This window comes from Branchiostoma belcheri, unplaced genomic scaffold (assembly GCF_001625305.1).
Source record: "Branchiostoma belcheri isolate BF01 breed outbred unplaced genomic scaffold, Haploidv18h27 scaffold1, whole genome shotgun sequence".
NCBI lineage: Eukaryota > Metazoa > Chordata > Leptocardii > Amphioxiformes > Branchiostomatidae > Branchiostoma > Branchiostoma belcheri.
In genome coordinates, this window is record NW_017802379.1 from 9,007,734 (window position 1) to 9,034,265 (window position 26,532).

At 42.2% G+C, this 26,532-nt stretch overlaps 1 protein-coding gene and 1 pseudogene across 1 annotated transcript in view; one reads left to right on the forward strand and one right to left on the reverse strand.

The window, feature by feature from the left end:
• Positions 1-24,342, forward strand: part of LOC109465409 (breast carcinoma-amplified sequence 3-like) — a 75,646-nt gene extending 51,304 nt beyond the window's left edge. Inside the window, exons 20-23 of the mRNA XM_019762658.1 lie at positions 781-920; positions 1,637-1,798; positions 2,151-2,324; positions 24,212-24,342. Coding sequence (XP_019618217.1) covers positions 781-920; positions 1,637-1,798; positions 2,151-2,323 — 475 coding nt within the window. The 3' untranslated portion in view covers position 2,324; positions 24,212-24,342. The remainder of the gene's footprint in view (positions 1-780; positions 921-1,636; positions 1,799-2,150; positions 2,325-24,211) is intronic.
• On the reverse strand, positions 6,740-17,032 carry LOC109470995 (annotated as a pseudogene).
• Positions 24,343-26,532: the final 2,190 nt, after the last annotated feature.

The window sequence follows — 26,532 nt, forward strand, 5'->3', positions numbered from 1 at the left end:
TTCTTGTTACTTCTGGGACAGAAGTATTGTTTTGGGTGGTGCTAGTTTAGGGGGAGTTTGTATGTTTTCTTTTCGTAGTAAATAGCAAGTAGCAATGATTGGAAGTGGAAACTGGACCTGCAGAGTCTCAAGAAAGGAACAGAACAGCCTTGTTACTGCTGGGACAGAAGTATTATTTTGGGTGGTGCTGATGTTTTTATGTATCTTGTCCTCAGCAGCAAAGATTGCGAAAATGGCTTGATGACATGCTCAGATATGCCAAGTTTCTTTTGATCTAATAATATTTTGTTTACTGATGTGATCTACAATTTATTTTGGAATGTATCATTTGCGGGTGGTGAACTGAAGCCCATTTCAGCACCAAGGACAGTGATTGGCATTTTTTGCTCAAGGTCCCAAGTCAAGTCAAAACTAGTCTTTTCAAAGCTGCTTTTTTTACTTGTGACAATGAAGACATAATTTCTGATCACTGTTTAAGTTTTACTAGTGATTGAAGATAGAGGTTGGGTTTCATTTGATTGACAGGGTTGAAGGCCCTTGATGGTAGGATGTGGTATGTGATTTTTCTACCTCCATGATTATACATACATGTACATGAGAATCCTAGATCGATTCCTGCTGTAAAACTGCTGAAAAATTGTTAACATGGCCAGGTAAGGCTGGTAATGATATCTGAGAAAACACAATTGTAGTTAGGCCAGGAATGGTTGTACGCCATGTAGCAATTAAAACTGTTGTGTCTCAAGTTGTATATGTTAATTGTGTTGTTGTTGTTTCCAGAGTTCAGCCTGTGCGTTCCCAGCCGGTGCCCACCCCCCAGTCTGGTAGGACGTCCCACACAGCTCCAGGGTTTGAACCCCTAGGACACTCACCTGGTTCTAATGCTGCTTCCATGCCTCTTCTCATAGATTCTGGACCAGGTATACAGTTTTTTTTACATTATGTGAATCATGTTCTCCATCTCTCTTCAGATAGAGAGTTATTATAATAGCAGTACATGGTGATGAAGGTCCAAACATATTCAACATAATCTGGTAGCAGTATGGAAGTGAGTGGGCAGAGATTGGGTTTCAGTGGATTGACAGGGTTGTGACCTAGCATGCCCTGAGTGACAGGATGTTGTAGGAAGTCCTTAGGTATGCATACTGTGTATAATCGTGGTATGGAACAAAACCATTTTGTGATACCAGAAAAGTTATGTCATACAATCGTATAAGTGATAATCCATTGTATGGTGTAATTCAATTGGGTATTTCCCAATAACCATGCAATGCATTCACAACAAAACTTACACCACTTATTCCTGACAAGAAAAGCTATCTGTCACCAAAAATCCAAGACCATAGCATGTTCAGGACAAAAGATACAAAAAGCCAGAAGTTCTGCTTCAGTACCAAGGTCAGCCACCAGGAGGCCAATATTTAACCTTGATCTTTGTCTTCCTAAGACCTACCAACGTAACAAATATCATCACAATCCATTAAGGCATTCTGAAGTTATGCTGACTACAAATGTGGGGAAACACACACACACAAACACACACACAGACACGCCAAAAACAATACCTGAATTTTTCATGGAGGTAAAAACCTGAAACACTTCCCGGAAGTCTGAAATGTGTGATTTCTTGTTGCAGGAAGTTTTGACCGAGGTACGAGAGTAGTGGAGATCTGTGGTAGCTGGCCAGAGTCAGGTCCCATGAGGGGAGCCGAGGTGCTGGAGGACAGGCTCAGGGAGTCCATCGCTGATGCCATGATAGAATCTCCAACTAAGGAGAGACCTTCTATCCATAGGACAGGTACCCAAGCTGCTGTACATGCAGGGCTCGAAAAAGGTGCACCCAAAAATTGGAGTTGTGCACCTAATTTGTTTCTGTGGGTGCACTGGTGCACCAAAATATTTTTGTAGGAATTTTTAACATCAAATACCGGATATTCTTGGTCTCTAGGTATCAGAAAAATAATGAAATCATTGTTGTAGTACTCGCGCGATCGTTTAAGATTTTGAAGTTAGCTCTCATTTTTGATTCAAAAGATTTTTTGAGGAAGAATTACTAAGTAACTGATAAATACAAAATATGACTGCTATATCATAATCTCCAAGTAGAGGGAGCTGCTACAACTGAAAGTTGAGGATGTTGTTCTGTACAGGTTCGAACTCCGGGCGGCGCGAGGTCCTACAACAGGAGGATGTCCTCAGCAGTAGTTCGGGGTCCGGTGGCAGCGCCCCTCGCACGCCCGCCACGTTTGACGCCCGGTCCTCCCCGCCACACTCTATAGACCACGTGATGGTGTTCCCTCCTAGCACTGGATCGCCTGACTGAGGTGAGCTGAGACTTGGCAGGCCTCGAAATTAATTTCTTCTTCTTCTTTTTCAATACCCTCTAACCACCCCCAAACAGGGTATCACAGAGGGGGGGAGCGTTACGTGGGTTATGGCAGGGCGGTTTCTACCCTGGCCTTAAAAACCTCTGCTGTCGGTGCCCTCACCACTGGGCACTTTCCTTCCTATTGTCCCTGCACTGTCCCTAAAATAAATTTCAATTGTCCCAAAGTGAGGATGAACTATCGCAACCTGTTTTTTGGGATCCGAAGTAGTGCATGACTTCAACTTGAAGTCAACTTTATTTTTCTTATGTTCACTCCCAGACGCACTATAATTGCAGTGTAGACAGGAAATTCGGGGTGACTTTTCTGAATCCAAAAGCCGGGACATGTGCCTAATAAACAAAAGAAGGGCTGACATTTTGATGTTGATTATTTTTCTATTGTCCAAAACTGTCCCAAATGTCTTTTTAGTTGTCCCAGCTTAAATTCTAGTGGTCAGTGGCCATTGGAACAACTATAATTTTGAGCCCTGGTTGGGTCCTCTTAGGGCAATGGGCTTGTAGTAGGAAGTATTGTTTTGGGTGGTACTTGTTTTAGGGAGAGTCTGTATGTATCTTGTCCTGAGCAGCAAGGATTGGAAGTGGGTGGACGGAGATTGGGTTTCAGTTGATTGACCTGGTATACCCTTGGTGGAAGGATGTGGTATGAAGTCACCAGGAATGTGTACTGTGTAATCATGGTATTAAACATAAACAATGGTGTAGTACCTTTACGGTAGTAAGTTACATCAAGTAGCTTAACGTCCAGATTTGCAAAGAAAATAATGTTTAACACCTTCACATGGTCAAGCCTAACAAACTTCACATGGTCAAGCCTAACAAACTACTTTTCTTTTTATATAATTATCTTATTCAAACACACTCATATGACCGGCCCTCCCAACTCTGTCCTGCAACTTGCAACATAATGTAGCCTAACTGTTACACATTAACTGTCAGACATCTGGTCCAGGTCATTGGCCTTCTGTGTTTGGAGAAGAAGAAGAAACCATACTAAGTCTTATCTTTTCCTGCGAGGTAAACATTAAGTACACTGGAAGTGATGAAACTCTTTCCTTAAGTGCCACAAAGGTTATAGGATAAACAGAAGATTTTGATTCATCCATGATGACCTCAAGGGAGAAATCTTCTTAATGCTGCCACCTGTGCTTACTGTAAAGTCTTACCTGTCAGTGAGTACGTGCCTTATGTGCTAAGGATGAGTCACTCACCTATACATGTGATGTCTCAAAGTTCACCTATGTTTTTAACTGGCGGATCTCCATGAAAAAAGGGGCTTTTTGGTCACAACAATGTAGAATACTTGAGTGTTAAACTTTGAAATTAGTCAAAGGCATATCACATACAGTCTATGATATGATATGATCATAACTTGATACAGGTGTTCTAGGAAAACTATAGTTGAGGATACAAATGCATCAAATTTAAAAATTGGTTTGATTTGATTAATTTACAAATGGAAGGAATAATAAAAGGTGGTCTTTTCTTTTTTATCAGTATCATTTTTGTTCAGTAACATTCAAAAATTCAAAATGACCAATCACAGCTGAAGTTCTATAACAACGGAAGGCTACCGTTATCTTCTGTCCAGTCAGCACGTGGGCGAAGCTTTAGCGTACGCCCGAAGAAGCCATGGCGGGATCCACCATATTTCGCCGGCCTATCTCCGTTTTATCTTTTCATACCTTAACCTTTTGATACAAGCTCCTGTGGGATGTGTTTTTGTGTGTTTGGTTGTCTGTTGCGCACACCTTCAAAAAGACTTCAAAGTGTGATTACCGGGGAGATATCCTGGGCTGGATGATGTGTGTGTGTCCGAGTACCGTACTACAAAGGTGGCGGGGCGAGCGGGGATTCAGGCGGGATTGGGTGGAGGACAACACTAGAGGTCGAGTAAGCCCTCCCTCTCTTTGTTGGATTTCTCTCCCATCTGATTTCCTTACACCGTACCTATCCTTCATCAAGCCGACCAAGCACCGCTCCGATTAAATAAGAATTGGGGCAGATGAATATGAATATGATAGATATGAAAATCTTATGCTTAGTTACATCACATGGAGTGAGGATGTAGAAAAATGAATTTTTGTCATTTTGCTCTTTTTGAATGCTTTCTGTGATCATTTAGGTTTTGCATATTACAAAAATAAGCTAATAGTAATAGTTCTGTGAGGGTTTTTTCTGCGTTGACAGGGTTGTATACATGATTGAATAATTAGTTTCTTTACTAGCCGAGTGCATGCACACTCTACCGCAGCTCGTAGACACTTTACAATTCAATCAACATATACTAGATAGTGTAAGTCTTTCCATTTTGCTGCTCATGACGGACAAAAATTTTGTGTATTCCATCATCTTTGATGGACAAAATTGGTGTGTAAAGATACATGTATGGAAAGAAATGTCATTTAACTAAGCTTAGTCTACCAGCACAATTTGCCCCTCAAAATGCATGAAATAACAAGTGTCAAGATATCAAAAGTGGCAGATGTAGTTACATCAAAGTTTTAGAAAAGGGCCTGAGGTGTTAATGGTATTGCAGCAGGTGCAGCACAAATACATATCAAAGAGGTGGAAAAAAGGGACCTCTTTATTGAAATAAACCTTTTGTAATCTGCTGCGTTACAAGGATTATGGCCCCAGGCAACTTCTAGATGGGCTATCTTTGAATGTGTCTTACCATACTTTCCTATGTAACCATAATGTCAATGAGGTAAAAAAGTAATAGGAATGAATAAAATTCATTATTTTTTCCCTCAAAATTGAAGAAAAATACACATCTGCAAGATTTTTTTTAAATATACATGTACATGTAGTACCTGGGTATCTAGCCCGTTCAATGGATTCTGAATGGAAAAAACAAACCCCTTACTCTTGTAGTCTTAGTCGTTTCACAATATTGGACCTTTTTTCTCCCTTTTTTCTTTTTCTACTTCCTACAGGCCAAACTCTTCCTGCAATTTGTAATTTGTAGTTTTATGCTTCCTTGCCACAAATCGATTATATTTGTCCTGCTTATATCTTAATGTATCATGATGTAAGCCCTATTGAACATTAAAATTCAACAACTGCCTTCCTACAAAGCACTTCAGGCAGCAAAGGGGCTCTTTCTAATGCTCTGAAGATGTTTTCAAACAAATATTTGAGATGTATATCACTGGAAGACAGATGTGCTTTTGGCTGCCATCACTATTACTTCTGGCTGCCATCACCTACAGATGCCAAAGTTGCCATGTGGATGAAAGCTAACAGAACTGACTTGGCCCAAACTTGTCAAATTGTTAATGGAAAAGTTTACTTGTGTGGTTTTTACAACCGGCATCGACGTACAACCCAAGGATACCACAGAAGACACCGATGACAGCACGATTGTGACAAAATCTTTACTGCGGACATCCTCTGATATTGTAAGAGGAAAATGCGCAATGATGTATCGATGCCGAGGAAGGATTTGACTAAAACGCATGGCTCGGCGGGGCGGCGCCTTTACCTATAGTCCTGCCGTGGTACTCCACACGGATAAGTGACAGTAAAATATCATGTGCCATAAACAAAAAGGCCGTATGTGGCTATCACGGTGGAATGAAGACAAATACAAGGGCAGAGGCCAGCAGTTCAACATGAAATATGGTGAAGTGTCTCCCTGGGCTCTCGGGAGGGACGTAACAGTTGAGAACAAATCAAGACCCTTCAGAAAAGCTCGCTGGTAAACGGCCTTGTTTACAGGGTACTATTTATTTGAAGGTCAGAATACCCTGTAGATTTTCCCCAATATCATTGGTCGTTGTAAGAAAAAGGTACCTTGTCCTAAAGGTATCTTCCTTCACAACAGATAACGCGATATGAGGATGGAAACTTTTTGTGTCGTTGACCCTGATTGGATTGGTATCCTGTCAGATGGTTTTTGGATTGCATTCTAACCTGTTTTCTTGCACAATATCCTTTCTCTGATGTCATACGTGTGATTGCTTTGGCCTTGATGGGAGCGGAAAAAGAGACATGCATTGTATGTCTGCAATGAAATGATATCAAGGACTATTTGTTTCTTGCATTGCACTGGCACAATTGTCAAAAAGTGGAGGCATAAACAAATCGGATGTATTGTTCCTGCATGACACCTTGGAGAGCAAGGATGAAGATACTTGCGATTGACATTGTCATCAAAAAGCAAAGCAATTTTTATACATTGTTGTCTACGATCGCTATTTGTTTCTTGCATCGCGCTGGCACACACGTCAAAAAATGGACAAGGTGTACGATGTATGTGTTCCTGCATGACACCTCGGTGAGATATGACGAAGATGGGGAAAATTTGTTAAGAAGTGCCCGGGGACGCCTTTCCCTCAGACAGACACGTTAGGTTCCCCTCCAGCCTGAAGGTGTGCGTTCATCACCCTGCTTAGTGTGGAGACAGGTGACAACGCTACCACTTGTAATCAGCAGGTCTGCGAGATCCAGCCGACAGTGATGAATGTATCACAAAGACCAGAACCCCAGAAAGTCTAGTCACCGGATAACAGGAGCAATCCTCCCTGATTCGGGAATATCCTCGGACTTCGGATTAAACGGACGAAAACCGTCCTCGGGTATGAAATATTTAAGTTAAAGTGGAAAAGCTGTTTGGTAAATGTCAGAAACTGGGCTGAGTTTGAAGCAGATGAAGATAAAGGGGGCCGCGATGTTGTCTCAGGCCCGAGAGTGTCGTTCTCGTTCAATTTTGGCAGGCAGATATTGTGGATATATCACCTATGCGGTGGGGTTGAGGCACAACTGGACAGGTTAATGGCAAACATGTATACGGCTTAATCATATAATGATCCGCCGCTGTAAGTGAAGTAACTGTCGGAATTGAGTGGATGCGATAGCGGGGGGGCGGAATGGGGGGCATGGGAGCTCGGGGAGTCATTTCTGCAGCAGGCCAGCTCCAAACATATCACCTCAGGTGCCAGCCCCTGACACTAATGCACACATTTATGGAACTATCTGGGAGTAAATCTCATGATAAAGGCCTTGTTAAGGGTAGGAATGGGCAGTCCAGCGCGATTGGGCCGAGATCGGGGAGCCATCCACTTTCAGACTCATTAGTACGATACTGCGGCGTGCTGCAGAGGGGAGCTTCTTCGGTCAGTTTCGGAGCTAGCCTACCGCTTATCTTTCATACGGAAACCATATTTATCAGTTGACTTGACAAGGCTTCAAGTAATTTTGATGAAACTGAGTGAGAGATAGATCTTTTTTTGTCAAATTTGATGGAAGCTGTTACAACTGTCAAGATAGCCTGACTCTCAGCCGTGAGTTTGAAGTGGTTGATATATGGCAAGGGTTAGCAAGTGGTTGCTATAGCTTCTGGTGGACATCAGACTCCATAGGTGGGGAAATTATGGTGTTGCCACCACACAAAAGCAAACCCATTTGACATCTTCCCTGCAAAGTTGAACTTCCTGTTTTAGCAATGCCTTGTATCTAGTAAGAGTTGTTACTTTCTCATGGAGAGAATGATGACAAGTAAGTCTTGTTTGAGACGACGTCTTGTAACAAGGTAACATAGAAAGGACTTTCTCTGCTGCAAAGCCAAGTTTATTCTTTCAGAAATCCATCTGAAGTCTGAGGACCACAACTGAGGGACTCTTAATTGTCAGTTCAATTAAGCTATTTCAAAAAGTACAAAATGATGACTAAATAAAAAAAATGCTAGGAAATGGCAGTAAGCTCCAATATCAGATACAGATTTCCTCATCCAGAATATTTTTTTCTTTTGCCAGCCTGAAATTGTATTAAACACCTTTAATTAAAATGTCTTCTGCATGTATTGTCTACTTCATCCGCAAAGTTTTTCCTTCAAAAAGCGGTGGAACATAAAAAAAGTTTTCATCATTCAATACGGCGCAAGCCGTGCAATATGGCAAAGATCATTTTCATCTCGGACTGTCTGGGCCGGTGCTACAATGCGGTGATAAATTGTTGTCGGTCTCCGGGGCAGGAGTGTCAGGAGTGGTGGGGGCCGGCCACCCTGAAGGCACCTTCCATTTCTGCTCGTCCGGATAGATAAACTGATTGATGGACAACCCTGCCTTCAGCAATGGCAGCATCACCTCATGTCCGGGGCATGACCACTCTCGTTCTGGGGAGGTAGGGTCCAGTGTTCTAGCCAGCCCAAAATTTTTCCCTTCATCTCAATCAAGTGCTGAAGACACAATTTACCACACCAAAGGTGAGACAATCTTAGGAGGGTGCAGCGCATGCTCCTAAGGAAAAATTTTGAAAACTTGACCCTCTGAAACGGTATTTCCTGCATTTAGAGAGGCAAATTTTGCTTGCACTCTAAGCTTAGTTTAATGACATTGCTTTCCATGTTCTTACACTTCAATTTTGTTCGTCAAAGATGACGGATTGGGCAAAATTTGGTCCGTCGCGAGCAACAAAACTCTGTCAAATGTCGGAAAGACGGATGCTGATGGAAACATGGGCGGCCCCACATAGGAACACTGTCCAACTTACCATCTCCTAACCATGCCCGTATTCACTAAAAGTTGTTCATCTTCGTCACGACGAAGAGCACTCCCCCGCTCGTCTATCCGGGATGGATGGTCCCACGGCCGTTATTCGGACCCCGTGCTCGTGGTTAAGACCCCCAGCGCCACGGCAGCCAGAGTGGAGCCGCCTTGCCATTAGCTGTCACCTCAATTATTCCCTTAATTTCAGCCCCCGACAAGTGAAATGTTTCGAGGATCAAATTATTGGAGCATCATGTTGACTCGAGCGCTGCCCTGTGTTTGTCGGCCGCTCGAAGCCAGTTGTGACAGGTGAAAACCGATACCAATAAACCAGCAAACAAGTCAGTAAAGTGTGTGTCCTATGGATTTTAGGAAGGCTGCACAGTTTGTATACTCTATGTACCTGTGCATTCAAGATAATATTAATGTGGCTCCAAGAGTGCCTCTGGCTGTCATTGCAATGATGTTATTGTGTGGAAAAATTATATTCCTTCCACTGAAAGGCACTGAGTTTGCTGTTCAAAAAATCTGGTCTCGTATTCCAACCTGTGCTCTTAATTAGAAAGGGGGGAGTATAGACTGCTTTTCTTCCATTTCGTAAGAGTCATTCCTCGAACAATATGTTCTGACGTCATTTCAAGCCTGGTTTTCTTTGTACAAGAATGAGTATAACGTTACCTGAGTGATTTAAGTATCTTAGGGAGTTCAATATGACCAGAGTGATGAAAGCATCAGTGGAGGAGGGGAGTTCAGGTATGGAACAGGGCCCAAGACACAGCAGGTGGCACAACTATTTATTTCTATTTATTTATCAAGATTGTGGAATGGCATAACAGGTGACTATCACCTTTGCAAGATGTCAACCCAGAGACCAGACTGTAATGTTTGAACCACGTACTCACACCATGAAGGACTCCTACTTTTTTCGTGGTGGGATCTTTACCGTTTGGCTCTCCTCAAACACTGGACCTCTGCTTTACGTCCTATTCAAGAGGATGTTCCTAACGAAGCTAGAGCCTGCGTAAGTATCAGTTTCACCTGAGTCGAGTGAGGAAATAAATACTTTTAGGTGTGTCTTTCCCAAGGACACAAAAGTGAGGCCTGCCAGGGATTCAAACCCATAACCTTTAGATTCACAAGACCACCTAGTCAACCATGACATCCTTTCCCACACATTCTAACCAACATTTCCCCAAGTTCACACGGAATGGTACCCATCCTTCCACACTGTCTGAAAACATGACGTCAAATTCTAGTCCAAAATGCGGGATATTACATTAGCCCAGATTAACTTCACTCCTCGTGTGTGTGTTCAACTTTGTAGGCCAAGTGGCGGGCATTAGACTAAGCCCAAAATAACCGGACTTGTTTATAGTGTGGGTGTATGTTGATAACAACCTGCAGCTTCTGCAGAAAGTTTGATGCATTCCTAACCTTAATTGGCCTCCGTAACCCAGATAGACCCCTTTGTTGGGTGGCCACGTAACATTTTTACAGACCTACGACTTGTTGGTCACTACTTCTTCTCCCAAAGGGCTCGCCCCAAATTGTAATCTCCGTTATTTTTTTCTTCCGTATTACACTGTCTATGGCCAAAAGGAAAGATCATTAGTCACTAAATGTCTTATAGTATAGTACAGAACATAGCCTCCCGTGCAGACTTCTAGTAGGGCAGCATTTGTTTCTACGAGCAACTAGCGTGGCGGTTTCTTATCAGGGAAACGGCCTCGTTCAGGGGGAGAGCCGTATCTGCGGAGAGAGCTATTTCATTCACGTAACCCCCTCCACAGCATAACTTCCTCTTCCGCATTAACGAACTTAGCCTAACTCATTGGCCTGCGTAAAAAAAACTTCGTATCAGCGAGTCCTGGAAAAATAAACGCCGCCACTCCAAGAAGCCTGCACAGGAGGCTAAGAAGAATAGTCGCCTGGATAGAAATATCTTCCCTGATTGCTTTCCTAGGTCTAGAAGGGATAGTTGACTCTTTGGAAGAATGGGTAACCTCTGCAAGAGCCAAGGGTGCAGGTTACATGCGTGTGGTAGGTAGTGTCAGGCACTCGTGGCGCCATAAAGTAGTCACCTCAATTATGTTTTGCTCCAGAGGAGGGAACCCAGCGACGTATGGCCCGGGATTATCCAATTAATAAAAGGCTTAGAGGGACACTCGGGCAGTTGGGACTGTGGGCCAAGTGTAATTGAAGCCTTGATTGCTGGTGGTGTGGCAATGTTGTAAGTTTTCTACATGCAGTTGGTCCCTGTAGCCTAAAACTTTCTATGTCGGGGCTTGTCATACAGTAATTTTTTTCTGTAGATAACATTGAAAATTGCCTGCCCCATACAAATTCTACCTTCCCCGTACCGCTCAAAATTTAGAAAGTATGGATCATACTAAAATGTGTTCAGAAATCATTGCCATTATTCATTTTATACTTCATACTAGGTGGTAGCAGCCAATGCAGCAAATAAAATCCACATACATGTACACTCACTCACACCTACATGTATAATGTAAACCCAGTACATTAACAAAGGCAGGTATGCAGAAAAAATTATTTTGAGCCCTGTAGTCTAGGTAACATGTATTTGATCTGGGAAGGAACATTTGGTAACTTGGAAAAGCCTTAAAGTACTGTTAGGTTCTGCAGTAATGTTGTTCCAGTTGAAGTTGTATCTAGAGTAGTACAATGGGCAGTACTTCTTATCAGTTTAGTAGGATGAGTCCAGGAAAATTACTTGATAGAATTACATGTCTCATTAATTCGGTCCATATCGAGGAGTTTTGCTGGGGGGACATCACATTGATATGCCATAACCAGGTTATTGTATGATGTATATCAGGTGAAGGGAGCCAAGGCCTGCAGGTCCCAGCGTGTCGCCCCGTACTCGGGCCAATCACTGGTCCCGACCACTGCCGCAATGTCAGGCCAGCCTACAGGCGTTACATTTTACCTTTGCCATTAGTGTTATACACTGGGAGTCCAATGAACTCCTGATGGAATAGTCACATAGTGGAAGTGATTGTGAACATCAATACAAAACTTAGCAATTGTTATCTGTATCTGTATAGCCGTTAAAACCGCCAGGCACGTGGCATGGCGGCAGCTGGCTACATTACACCAATTGACTTGTTACACCTAACCCTTGAACATCTAACTCTAGACATTGTTTAAAGCTACTGGTTTCTAATGACAATGCCCCTACTGTACATGTATATATACTTGGTGACAGCAAGTTCCACTCTGCAATAGTTCTATGAAAGAATGAATTCTTGAACACCTCAATCCTTGGTTGATAACTCTGGTACTTGAAGGCATGGCTATTTCTTGTTCTCTTCTGGGCTGGTATTGGGTATTAATGTACATGTACTTAGTATTTGGGACATCCACCAATTGTTTTTATGTATCTCTCAACTTAAAGATTTATTAGGTTAGCAGACAGGAGATCAAGAGGTCACTGGTTCGATTCCTGTCAAGATGTCGTGTCCTTTGGAGAGGCACCTAACATGACTTCCTCACTCCACCCAGGTGTAAAATGGGTAGTACTACCTGACTTTGGTTGGGGAGGTAAAAAACGGTGGAAGGAGAGTGTTGTGCTCCATCTTCTAATACCCTGCCCTAGACACTGGAGTAACAACCCACTGCCCCTATGGTTTAAAAAAGTACAGGACTACCTTTACAAAACATACCTTTCGCCTATTAGGAAGGTGTTTTAATTCACAACTTATTAGGCTACAGCAAGTAAATTTTATTGATGACATCCTCTGCAGACTCCAATGCAATAGGGCAAAAAAATGATTTTAAAATTTTGACATCATAAACCTTGCTAAACAATGATACCTATGTTGTGCTAAGTTTACTGCCAACTATTACAACATCCATGTCTCACTGAAACAACTTTGAAAAATAAAAGTTTTCAATCACTGTACAAATGATGTTCAGGTTCAGTGGGAACATACACAGCCACCATCATATATAAAGGAATGAAATACATCACTGCATCAATGTAAAAGACAAAACATTAAATCAGAGCCTTGTCTCCTCTCTAGATCTTCCTATTTATCTGACATCCACGTTCATGCATGGCAACAGCCATCTTTGCCCATTTTTGGCATGTTGACCACTGTCAGAAGGCAACAAGAAATTTCTTTTTTTTTACAAAATCAGGCAAAAATTAATGCGCGTGCTGATGTCATCCATAAAAATGACTTGCTGTGGCCTTACGTGGAGCCAAATTTGATAAAAGACTGTTGAGTTCCACACAGATTTATCCATTCTGGGCCCTGTAACTGTAAGATATACCCTGGGGACAGCCCTGCTCATGACACTTGACAGATCCTCTCAGCCGAGATATGGATCATCCCAATACAGGAAGGAAGTCATCTCCAAGATGACATTTGAAGAATGCAGCAGGATTAGGACAAGATAGTGTGATATTTGCTCTTGATACAAGGGCTTGGGTGGATGTCACTTTAGGTATCATCTTCCTTTTAATTGTGAAATTTCATCACTTGCTTTTTGCATAAGGAAAAATCTAAGAAATGATGATAGGTGAAACAAAATTAAAGGTCATTTTGAAGAGGAGGAAAAATGTGTAAAAAAAATTGTATTCCATGTCATCCGAGGTACCAGCTAGCCCAACCAGAGGGCTGGGACCGTGTAGTATTCTATAAAATATATCTGATTCAATGCAAAATGGGCCAAAAGTTTAGAAGTTTGGTTTCCCCAAACAAAAAAATCTAACAACGTCAATGCTAACGTACAAATCCGGCATTCAAATTTTTTGAAAGCTGTGCAGGTGGTGCAGGCAAAACATGTTCAAAATTTAATTATTTTGTGGAACTTTTGGAAACCTGTGTTACCAGTATAACCATTTAGAATCCTGTGTGAAACAACTAGTTATGGGGGCCCGCAAGCCCTTTTCGTAGAGCGTAATCGGCCATTTTAATTCTACGTAGAGCGTAGACGGACAGCTCTAATTCAACGTAGAGCGTAATTGACGCATTTTGCGTAGAGCGTATTCGCCGTTTTAATTCTACGTTGTAGCTACTTGGAATTTAACATAAAGCTTAATCGAGAGGATTTCAGCTAAGCCAGGTCTCAAAATTTAGCGTAGAGCATTGTCGGGATCCCCCCATGCATGCCCCCAGTTATCACGCAGGCTGGTATGCCCATAGCAAATGTTATCACAGCCCAGCTATGACATAAAACAGTACAAGACAATGTGACTTTGTGTTGTTATCCGTGTTCATCGGAATCCCTGAACTGTCTGTGTCACTCACCTCCCACCAGGTGTTGAACAGGTAACACCTGTTCCTGTCTGTCTTATCTACATCTCAACCACACCTCTCTATAATCACTCTCACCTTTGTAGGTCACATTCAGGCATTGTTCACTGTGACATCTTCCCACAGTTGGACTATTGGAAGACTCGAAATGTGGATAATAGCAAAGTTCTTTATTCACAACCACTTGTTTAACAAGAGATGACGTTCTGATGACTGTCTGTCATGTTCTTTGGGACAATTATGGTTCACAATGCACTGAAGCTAGGTATTAATGCAGTCCCAAACGTAAAGCAATTGTCACATTACATATTATTACAACAATACAATGAAACATTTATTAACCAGAGATGTCCTTCCACATCCTTTAACATTTGCTTGGTTGGATTAAACTTCCTTGGCCAGTTAGTGTACATGTATCTTTGGTGGAGTCTTTTCTACCAGTAGTAATAGGTTGATATAACTAGCGGTATAACTGGTTGGTTAATACTTAATCTAGTTACCTTGTTGGTTAGTTAGTTCAGGCTATTTCAAAATGTTAGCATTTTGACGTGACTGTCTACTCTCACTGTCAGTGGCAAGTTCAACAGTAGCTTAGTGGACGGAGGTGATTTTCAGTTCAGGATGCTTCTGCTCCTGGTGAAGACCTCTCAGTTAACGTCTCACAAGTTCAAGTCTCGCTGTGTGCGATACGCCATGAGGAACGCCCGCTGTCAGGGCCGAAGTTCGATACAGCGGGGTAAATCCATCACGGCAGGACCGTGCACTGAGGTGTCGCCATCTCCCAAGGCAATGCCTCCTGTGACAAATGTCGTCTCCACGCGATGGAGAGACACCTATGATCACCCAGGTGGTCTGCATGATGTACCCTCGGGCTGTCCGTCGATGCTTGTCTCTCGAATCCCTCCCTCGTAGGTTTCTGTTTCCTAGTGCAAATGCAAAATGAATGGAGGGTTGTCGAGTGGTGACGACCGTTAAGTCATTCGCAAAAGGTCCACAGTTTGTCAGGCCAGTTTTTATCAAGAGTTTGACACATTGCAGTGTGGCATAGATGTGAGAGGAACGATCTGTCTTCACCATACAGTAGTGTACTTGGAAGTGTTTTAGCAGGTTGTTTAAGTACACACCAACTGACACTGTACTGCCAACTTAATATTTACTATGCTGCAAAACAGACTGAAGGTCCTGATAGCAGGATATTGTAACCATCCATATGAAGCTGCACAATCATTGCACAACATTAAATGTGATATTACTAATAGCAGGGAGAGTACTAGATATTGTTTCCGTGTCCGCCATCTGACACAAATGCCTCCTCGATGACCCCATGGCACGCCAACTCCATTATTGGTCGGTCTGCCTCAAGTCATAGAAACCTGCGAACTTTAATGTTCCCTGTTTGATCTACCCAGATTGAGGGGGCAAAACCGATATGGGAAAGAGATCTTAGAGGTAAGCTTTGTCGGATGGGATATTGTGACCCAACACCACAGTTTAGTTACCTGTAGTTACGTGCAGTGGCGGAATTTGATAACCGTATTATGTTCACACTGACCGGGAGGCAAAAGTCCACTTAGGTATCGCACACAAAACACATTGTACAGAAAATATCATCCTCGGAAAAGGGGGCTAAAGAGAGCGCGTCGGATAGCCAATAACCACGTGATTATGGTAATGTCTGTCTGTGGCAAGCCGTGACGGGCCGGGCGGCTAAGCGGGAGCAGTTTACACGGTGTAATTTCTTTGGGGCGGTTTAATGATGAGAGCTGGAGGAGCCCGTGCCATTTAGGGGACATTCTTGTTCCTGTGCTTATCTTGTCCATTGATCCGCTATCTCTGCAAGAGGGGAGATATGGTTCAGGAAGTGCTGGGGTAGGTTTATATGGTGCCATTTTCTAGACGGGTGTCTCTGCCGGCTTCCCCTTCCAAATGCCGGTCTGGGACTTGTGGTAACCTCTCCCTGCCCTCCCATCACCGGGGATATCAAGCATCGATCAACACCCTGTGTCCTCCCGTCATGTCCGCCTGTCATTTTGTGCACGACTTCCCGTTTTTTGTCATTTTAATTCATCCGGGGCGCCAAACTTGACAGGTTCACTGCATCTTTCTGTAAGTGGTCACGACGTGACGTCCTGTCCGTTTCCATGCTGGCTATGGCTGGCACGTTACCCGATATTGAAATCCTAGTAAGATTAAGTTCTGGATAATGACAGCGACCACCATGGAGTGGCTTCATTTTCCCAGCCAGATGAAGGTGTTGCGTCGTTAACTTTGACACTACCCACATGGCCCCTCTCTTACTAAATTATTCAGCGGCCCAGTACGCCCGGCTCCAGCTAGTGTTACTCACCGAAACGGCGCGCTTCCCCCGCGCTTCACACAAACGAGGGATGAAGTCGTGATGAATCTCCCGACATGAATTGTGGTCGTGACGGACAGACGCTGCCACCTCTCCGGACGTCATTGGCCATTCACGCGGGCTGAATGGCGGCGTAATCAGCCCGTGTGATAAAAGGCAGATTTCCTGGCCTGGCACCTCGCTGTCCCCCGGTGGCTCCAGACGCCAGGCAGATTACAGCCCGTCCCCTCCCCGGGGAGGAAAAACACTTGCCTCAGCATCGATTGAAAATAATTCTGATTATTAATATCTCCCAGCCGTTAGGCTCAAGCACATCTATCACACGGCTTGCAGTCCGGCTTTTAAGAGTGCATGGCTAATGCTTGTTTGAAGTGTCAGCCACCGAGTACCATGAAACAGCAGCGTTTGGCAGTTAGAAAAGGGCCAGTGAGGCGTCCCGCTGATTTTACCCCCAGGCCATGCACACACACACAGACACCTTTAATTGCCAGCTGGATTCAGGGGAGTTTGGCTGCAGGGCAGACTAATAAAATGTATTTGTTCAAGCATAATGATGATGACACAGTCTCCACAGTCCGTCAGTTTGAGTTTTAGGTGAAAAGAAGTGAGGAGACAGGTTAGAGTGAAGATGATAAATGTTTGAATTATGATACAGAAATGATATAGATTTATTAAGTCATCTGTAACTTATTGTATGCTCCAAAATTTTCTGTCTTTCAGTGAAAATTGAAAGTGTAAAGTTTAAAACATACATTTGATTTACTTGGAGTAAAGAATTGTAGAATTGTACAAGCCGATTAAGATATCTAATTCTATGAATTTCAAATTAAATTTTCCTGAAAATGCCAGATACGTGTGTCTAATCATGAAGTTAGAAAATCTGATTTTCTAACTCCATGGTCTAATAGTTAGGATCATAGCTGTCAAGAAAGTCATTGGAACAAAAATGGTCTCTCATTTCTATTTGTCTTGTGTTTTTCACATTGTGCAACGTCTAATACGTTCTTAGGAGATGTAGAAGGAAAATGCTTTGTGGTGTCCAGTGTATTTTTCTATTCTTTATAATTTTATTACTGATCTGAATGATATTTCCCACGTTACAGAACATCTGTACATTCTCAATAGCTACAGATGGGAAATGCTAAATATTCTGTGGTTTGTAATCCTTTGTCCCTGAATGTCCGTCTTTACAATACCATTCCACATTACATTCTCATTACTGCAGCTCAATTTCACCAGGAAAATAGCAGACAAATTCAATCCCTGACCCGGAGAATGGACCGTGTCAGAGAAATTTATAGCGGTGTCGGATTCACAGGTGTTTGACAAACAAAGCAGGCGGTCCTGCGACCCCGGCTTTCTTCTTGTTCAATTTACCACTCAATATCTCTCTAACGAGCGTCCAATAATTAATGTGACGTGTTGCATTCATTGCTACAGTAACCGCGTATCAAAGCGCGCTCATCGGTCCTGACACGAAACAGCCTCCCGTTGTCGGAATAACAACAGCCTGTCTGCGAAAGAATCGACAGATCTCCACGGATGGTTCCACCCTGTAATCTATACCCTTCTCATCCAATTTTTGATCCAATTGAGCTTGAAAAAGTTGATCAACTCAATTCATAAAACCAATTCCAGTCCTTCCGGGCCTGCTCTAATGTTCCCCACCAGGGGAATTACAGTGTCTTCGCTTGTCTCCCAAACTACATTGTGACAGGAGAGAGGAGTTTAGCCAAGGACCAGCATTTAATTGAGCAGGAAAAATTTGATAATTTCCGCAGTTAGGCAGATGTCTGTCCTTCCACGGGTCAGGGGTTACTGTGGTATTATGTTTGTCGACTTGTAAACGCTCCCTTGGTACAAGAAGAGTCCAGGGGGCAGTCTCCGAAGTTCACTTAGTTCTGAGCTAACAGTGTTATTTTTGTTAATTACAACTCTCTGTGGTGTGAATTTTCATGCGTTCATGTACGTAACAGTTTGAGCATTATTCGATACAGTTTGAGCTTCATTCAACTAATTTTCCATCTAACTTCATCATGACATTTAGTTGTGAATGATTGGGTATACTTCATGCCCTCTCTTCCTTGTTAAACTGTAAAAATCAAATGGGCATTTCCTATCAATAATATTGTTAAAGATGTGTCCCTTGGGTCATTTTTTGAAGTTGACTTCCGCTAGGGGACTCGGTGTTTTGTACACCTCTAGTTCCGGTGATTTGAAATTCATATCAATCTCTTTGGTAGTTACAGATAGATCATCCAAACTCTGCATGATGTGTATTATACAGAACTTGTACCTTTCAAGTGGTTGTGACATCGCTGTACTTACTACAGTTTGCATTACATTGTGATTAGCCACTAGTGTAACAGGAAAGATTAGCAGCACTGATTTTATCAGGGGATGCAAAAATACTATCAGGGGATAGCAAAATACAGAACTATAAATTCTTAACTATAAGGAAAAGCAGACTTCTCTATGTCGCTACAACTTATTAAGAGCTAATACATATAATATATGCATACAACACTGCCTGGTTCTAAGATTCGTTTCTGACTCCTGCTGTTGCACGAGATGTCCAAGTGATGACAGCAGTATCATGTCACATGACAGTTGATGCTAACTTCCTGTTCACGATACCACACACTTGAGGTGGAAGACTAAAACGAATGATAACAGCTTTCGTATCATGGAACTTGATTGCTGTATGCCCCGTTAAGGCAGTGGTAGGAAGCGCATTTTTTGCTCCATAACGACAGAAGTGACAAAGGATGATTAACGGCCTTCCTGTGCGTGACAGTCGTGTCACACGAGATCGGACGGGGCTGGTCTAATTGAGCGAGATTTACCACCATATCGTTACTACTTCCTGTAGATCCAGTTCACCACTCCATTTTTAACCTTTTCACCTGTCAATCTCCATCATTTCACTCACGCCCGAGGACAGAGAAATTACGTGACACATTTTCACATGGCCTGCCACAATTGATGACTAGCTCCTAGTAAAGTTTGACACCTCTACCCTACCATAGGCGACCAGCCTCTACCAGGCTTCGGAAGTGGCTGGAAAGAGTAGAAATTGGCCAAATAGACAGATAACATAGGAGTTTGTCAGCTAAAGGAGTATTTCACTCGAAGGCAGCAAAACTTTAGCGGACCAACTCCCCTGCCATGTTATCTGTCTATTTGGCCAATTCCTAGTCTTTCCAGCCACTTCCGAAGCCTGGTAGATGCTAATAGGCAGCCACCTCTACATGGTCCACAGCACTGTCCTTTTTTATGGGGATTACCCCCGTCACAGGTTATCACACCAGACGATCGCCAGGGTAGCCGTTAAATGGCTGCCCATTTGATTCCTTGTTTTTTCCGCCCTTCCCCCTGTAACAAAGGACAGTCGTTTGGATTGTTGTTCCGACTTCTTCACCTGTCTGTTCCGTGATGATAAGATCGGGTCGCCCTACACATGTGTGGGCCGTCGGACCGATGACATCATCCTATCGCACCTCACCCCGGCCGCGGTGTCGGGTGTCGTGGATGCGCCGACCCCAGATTAGCAGCAAATCCAGCGCTGAGCCAAGTATCCCGGGTCTTGTCAGAACAGAGGAAGTCACACCAATCCCTGGTTGAGAGATAAAACACAACACAATGGATCAGGACGTGCCAACAAGGGCCGGCTGCGCCGCAAATTGGTCGTCCGAGAGACAAGTACGAACGGGCACGGCGGGGTCAGCAGTGGTGGGGAAAACTCTCCCCACAAAGGGGGGAGAGGGATTACAGGGAAATCCTCCTTTAGCCGAGAATGTTAGAGATGTAGTACGAGTCCGTGTTGGGGTGGGAAAAGGAGAGATAAGAGAAAAGCGGAAGGAAAGGGCTGATAGCAGGGACATGGCCAAAAAGGGGCGGGGTGGGAGATAAAAACACTGCAGTTGGTGTTCTGAGATTAGGGAATTAATTTGGGTAATTTCGGTACCAGGAAGTTCAATAGGACAGTTGGGAAGGAAGGAGATAAAGAGATAAGCTGCTTCCAGTAAGAGGTTAACACAAAAGGATCCTGTGCCTATAGTTTTCACTCTCAGAAATGTAATTTGCATTATCATCACTAATTTTTTTCTTTCTCCATACTTGAAGCTTTTGAAATAGCCTAAAAACAAGCTATATGAGGAGTCTCTGTAATTTTTGGTACCACCAAGAAATAGCTAAAACCAGCCTATGATACAAACAAGCCAATCATTTTCTGCCAGTGTCACATTTTTGCACACAGATATCAATATTTGCTATGGGATAGGGATTATTCAACTTACTAGTAAAAAAAACTTACCAGAAAATTGAATTTTGAAAATTAAGGTTTACTGCCCTGAAATTACTTTGGGTGCCTTTTAGTCTTCTTGTGCCTTTAAGACAGATGAGTGATCTCCACTGGACAGCTGAGGAGAATCTGTGTGAGTTAAGCCTTGATAAGATGACCTGTCACATCGTTTTTACATCCTCCATGATAGTTTGTATGACTGATTACCTCTCACGGTCTCGACCACCCATGGGAACATTGCTGTGGTTAACACGTTTCCTGTACATAGGCTGTGTTTCGAAATTTAGAGATTAATTTTTCAAATGAACAGAAGTCTATAGAAGCAGTGAAACTATACCCCAAATTATATATAGCAATCATCAATGTTTCAATAGTGCTTTTTTTCTGCCGGTCCCTGTTTTCTGGTTGTGCCTTATTTTTCAGCCTCTACCAGGCATCAGAAGCGTCTGGAAAGAGTAAAAATTGGCCAAATAACAGGAGAGTTGGTCTACTAAAGGAGTAGAAGTTGCCACTTGAGTTTTTTTAGTAGTTACTGCCACTGATATTGTAATTAAAAAAAAAACAACGGTATTGAATTGTCACTCGGAGCCTGCTATCAGGGATAGTGTATTTACATTAAATGTCTATCTATTAAGGAACTAAAATTTACACCAATGGTGTTACTTTTAATTACAATCATCCTGAAGGATACCTTAGTGGTAGACATAGCAGTGTTCACTCTTTTTCACCCAATGCTATTGTCCACGGTGCATTTATGCATGGTTTTCCTGTAAGATGTGTCAAATAATGATCCTCTCTATTAATAGCAGCTATTATGATTCACTGCAACTTTAGAATATTTTTTATTATGATAAATACAAGTGCTTGATATCCTTGCTTCACAAGGAAACTTATCTGGCAAACTTAGACTCTTATATTATATAGTTAGAGGATGGAGGTTTTCCTCTTTAGGCCACAGCAAGTAAATTTCATGGATGACATCCTCCACAGACTCCAAATCTAATGCGAGCGGGTGAAAAAAACAAGGCGGGCCGAAAAAACAAGGTTCCTACATTTTAAAATTTTGACTCAATCATTGTACAATTGGTTTTGATTCAGTTGAAACAACACATATACACAGCCAGCATCACATATCACTGCATCAAAATAAGAAACAAAACATTAAATCCACGTTTGGGCATGGCAACAGACATCTTTGGCATGGTGACCACTGTCAGAAGGCAACAAAATTTCTTCTTTTTTTTTCCAAAATCAGGCGAAAATTAATGTGCATCTGATGTCATCCATGAAAATTATTTATTGTGGCCTTAACAGGTGTGCTTGCCTAAACATAAGAGGAAAGTTTTGTTGTGTTAGGGGGACCAGCCATATGGAACAACGCAGCTGTTAATCCCTCAATTATCACTTGTTTGGATAAAGTAGTAATGACACATCCCTGGGGATAGCATGGTAGGGTAGGTGGTGTATTTTTAATGTACTATAATTACTCTCTAAGCACTATTATAATATCATTTTTCTTCAGTTAAAATGTACCACTTGAGAGAGTCTTTGCTATAATCATGATTTAGAGTTTTACCTGCAAAGTGCCGGGTAGGGGTACATTGGTTCCCCTGTAACTGTAATTGTAACACTGCCTTGGGGTACTACACAATGTACACACCTGGTTGAGGTAAATACAGGTAAGGTGAGTTGTGCCGACCACCCACTGATTCAGCCTCACCTGAGTTAGTTCACCTGACTTGTCTCACCTGAATAAGTCTTGTCTCACCTTGTTTGTTTCCTCCATGATTTATTTTTCCCAAAGGCAAGAAAAAAGGAGAAGGAAGCTTTTTCATTTTAATGACTATTTATTTATTGAGATTTACCACATTTGTTGAAGGATTGACATAACAGAATGATGACTGTCACCTTTTCAAAATGCCAACCCCGAGACCAGACTGTAAGGTTTGAACCACACACACTGGGAAGGACCCCTTCTCTTTTTGATTGATAAGTGTGGTGGGATCTGTAATGTGCTTGAGGTGTGTCTCTCCTCAAACATGGGACCTCTGGCTTTCTGTCCTATCCGAGAGGATGTCCCTAACCAAAGCTAGGCATAGCCTCTGTAGCAGGCTTATAGAACTGGGGGTTTGGTGGTCTTCAGCTGTTTTCTGATTAACCCAGTTTAAAATAATGGGGGTACATGTATTTCAACCAGGCCGGCTATGTTGTCTATATGCAATCAAAAAAAAGCACATAAAAGCTCCCAAAGACCATGAAGACCACCAAAACCCCCAGTTTTTGGCATGCTATGGAGGCTAAGCTAGGTACTCATTTTCACTTGAGTCATGTTAGGAAATAGGTGTCAAGGGCACAACACTGCATAGGGCCTGCTATTCAAACTCAGAACCTTCAGATTCTGAGTCAACAACCCTAACCAGAAAACCACCTTTTGGCACATTAACAAACTATTCTTGACCACTCCTACCATTTGATTTAAATTTCTGAATTTTCTCACCCTCAAGACCAGATTGATGTTGAATTTAACTTTTATCACAGCTTTGAAGAGCAAAAAAAAGGAACTTGGACACATGATGAGAACTTTATCATCATCATCATCAGGTCGGGAGAACTTTATAATGCTGACTATTTCTAAAACACTGACACAACATATCTACGGAATAAGTTCTGACCACATCATATTCTGTCATGAACTAAAAATGATTTCCATGATTGGCCATAAGATGAATGATTTGCCTTTATCATTTGATCTGTCCACCCAGACAAATTTATCCATCAATTGACCTAAATTCTTCCAAATGTGGCCTGCTATATGCTCTTACTACAAAATCACCTTTCAGAACGGATAGGAGAATTAATGCATAAAACATCATGTCAAAATGAGTTTGGATCACCTATTCCTGATGCCTTTTTAGAAGTAATTCTTTGTGGAAAATGTTAAGGGTAGTTAACATCCCTCGGTAGACAACTTTATACATTTTTTACACAATCATATCATTTTACTGGGTATGATGTTATGGCTGTTCATAATATGGCCATTATCATATTTTATTCTGCCACTAACAAATATTGCCCAAAAAATCAAGGCTAACAGAGGGATGCTGTAAAGATGAAACCTGCTTCAGTCTCTATATCATGTTTTGAAACCAGTTTTTCATAGACCGTGTCATGTAGACAGAAATGTTAAGAATGGTGATAAAGCTTTTCAACTTTTGACCCTGTTTGACTGGATGGATTTACTTGTGTGCATGAGACTTTATCTTTCTTATGTTGTGCACCCCAAAATTTTTTATATATATCTACATTTTTTGTCCCAAAAACAAACTTTCAATCCTTGATGTTTAATAGTAACCCTGAATATAATGTATTTTCTTGTTTATATTTTTTCAGGTGCCCTGCAGGTGTCAGCTTGTACTCCCACTTCCCAGCAGCCTTCCCACATGGTCAAACAGGTGCCTCTCCAGCAGGTGACACCCGCCACACCTGCACAGGTGCCAGCCGCGCACACATCCAGCACCTGGAACATACTTCTCTGAAGCCTGTTTACCAACACTTTTGGGCGGGTGACTGTGCAGTCAGATGGATAACTATGTCTTCTATTTTATTCTTCCCTCCCAAGGAGATAAAGAGATACAAATGATGGCTCAAACATTCAGTGTTCTAGGTAGGATCACAGCTACATGCAGGAATCTGTTCTTCTGGTAATAAATAGTTTACACACTATAGGCCACAACAATTTGATTCATTGGTTCTCGTATTTCGTCAATGAAAAGCTGTACGGAAGCAGAGGATGCTACTTGAAATGTCTGACAGTTTTCAAAATCTATCTAGTTGCAGTGCAGAATCTCTTGTCTAACCTTCATCAATGTTGATTTTACAAACAAAGGAAATACATTTTTGCAGGTGATTTTATTATATGTCAGTAGTTAGTGCAAAGAATGTATAATACTTGGATGACATATTCAAAACATTGCAACCAGTGTTATTAAAGGTGCAAAGATTGACATTAAGTTTCAGAAAGGCAATATATCAAATACCAGTGAATTGAATTGATGTGGCATTAGCTTTTGTGGAATGGGGAAAATTAGTCCAGACTGAGTGTTTTTATTTAGACAATTTTGGCAGTTTGTATTAAATTTCAAAACTTGCCCTCGTAGATATGAATGAAATATACCCAGATTATAATGTACAGAATTAAATATGTGACGAATTTGGGATCAGCATCTTTATCCCTTGTATGTAGTGATGACGTGTAATGATAATACGGAAGAAGTTTTTTTAACACATAAAACAATTGTCAGCAGAAATATTAGATATGAACATGCATGAACGATGTAGAACATCCAAGACAACAGAATTGAACAGGCAAACGTAATATTTGTACAGAATTTCTTATAACCTTCTTTTCTGTCAGTGTTATCAATTGTATCAGACATGTAGATAACCAAATGTTGCCTTTTAAAAAAGAAATGAGTCCAAATGTTTTGCCAGTGTTGCTGTGTTACAAAGACCATGGAAAACTTTTATAACTTGTATGGATTGATCATCATTGATGTACTCTGTGTGTAATGGAGGCTAAGAAATGCCAAACTAGAGACGTACGGCCTACTAGTGTCTGATGGGCTATTCCACACAGTGTTCTATCCAGCGTCTGTTTTTCTGTCATTTGACAATATTTTGCCTGTCATGACAGACAACAATTTTGTCCAATCTGTCATCTTTGATGGCCAAAAGTCGGCGTAGAAAGATATGGAAAGAGGTGTCATTAAAGTAAGATTAGTCTTCGAGCAAAATTGACCCCTCAAAATGCAAGAAATAGTGTTTCAAAGGGTCAAGATTTCAAAATTTTCTTTCCGGGAGAGCGTGCCCCCGGAACCCATAGGATTGTTGCGCTTGCACCTCCAGTACTTCATATTATGTTACGTCAAACAAAATTGAGATGACAATAAAATTTCAGGCTGGCTCGAACACTGGTTCCACACATTTGCTACTTCTGGTACTGACAGGCACAGCCCCGTCTCTAATTCTATATTACAGGATCAGAAAAGTTATTGGAATTTTAATCTGATGAAATTCCTGGTTGGCAGAGAGAGTGCAGCTCTCCAAATTCAGGGCCAACTTCTCAGGTCACCTCAATTCATTTTCATCACAAACGACTTTCCTGGTCGTAACCAGGTTAGCGCTGCCAGGGTCAAGGGACCGGTGTTTGGCTGGATGGATTTACGGAGAAAATTAGTTATTATTTGCCGTAAATCACGGGACTATTACATTTTGTCCTTGTCGCGGAGCCCCGCCTGCAATCAGCTGCCGTCGCGCCAGTCCCCGCTCTGTTCTCTATCATTTGTCGGACAGGTTGTGCTCCCGTTTGACATTTTGTCGCCATTTTTGATGTTATCGCCCACCCTTTCGCCTCTGATTACGGGGTCTCCGACGCGATCATTCTAGACTTGAACCCACAAATTTGGCCTGCCGCTGCGCTGCTTCAATACGGCTATTTTCCAACCCAGCATTCAGGGGGCCATTTTACCATCGAGAGTGTCCATCAAACGTCCAAAGCTGTTAAAACGCTGTCAGTTTCCCAGTGTACGTCCAACCCTGTGTTTTTCCTTACCTCATCATAACGCTACTTCAAATTCCCGGTAGACCGTTAGCGTTCCCCACTGGTTTACGAAAACAATTTAGTGAAAACAGACTTTTTGTTTCCCCCTGTA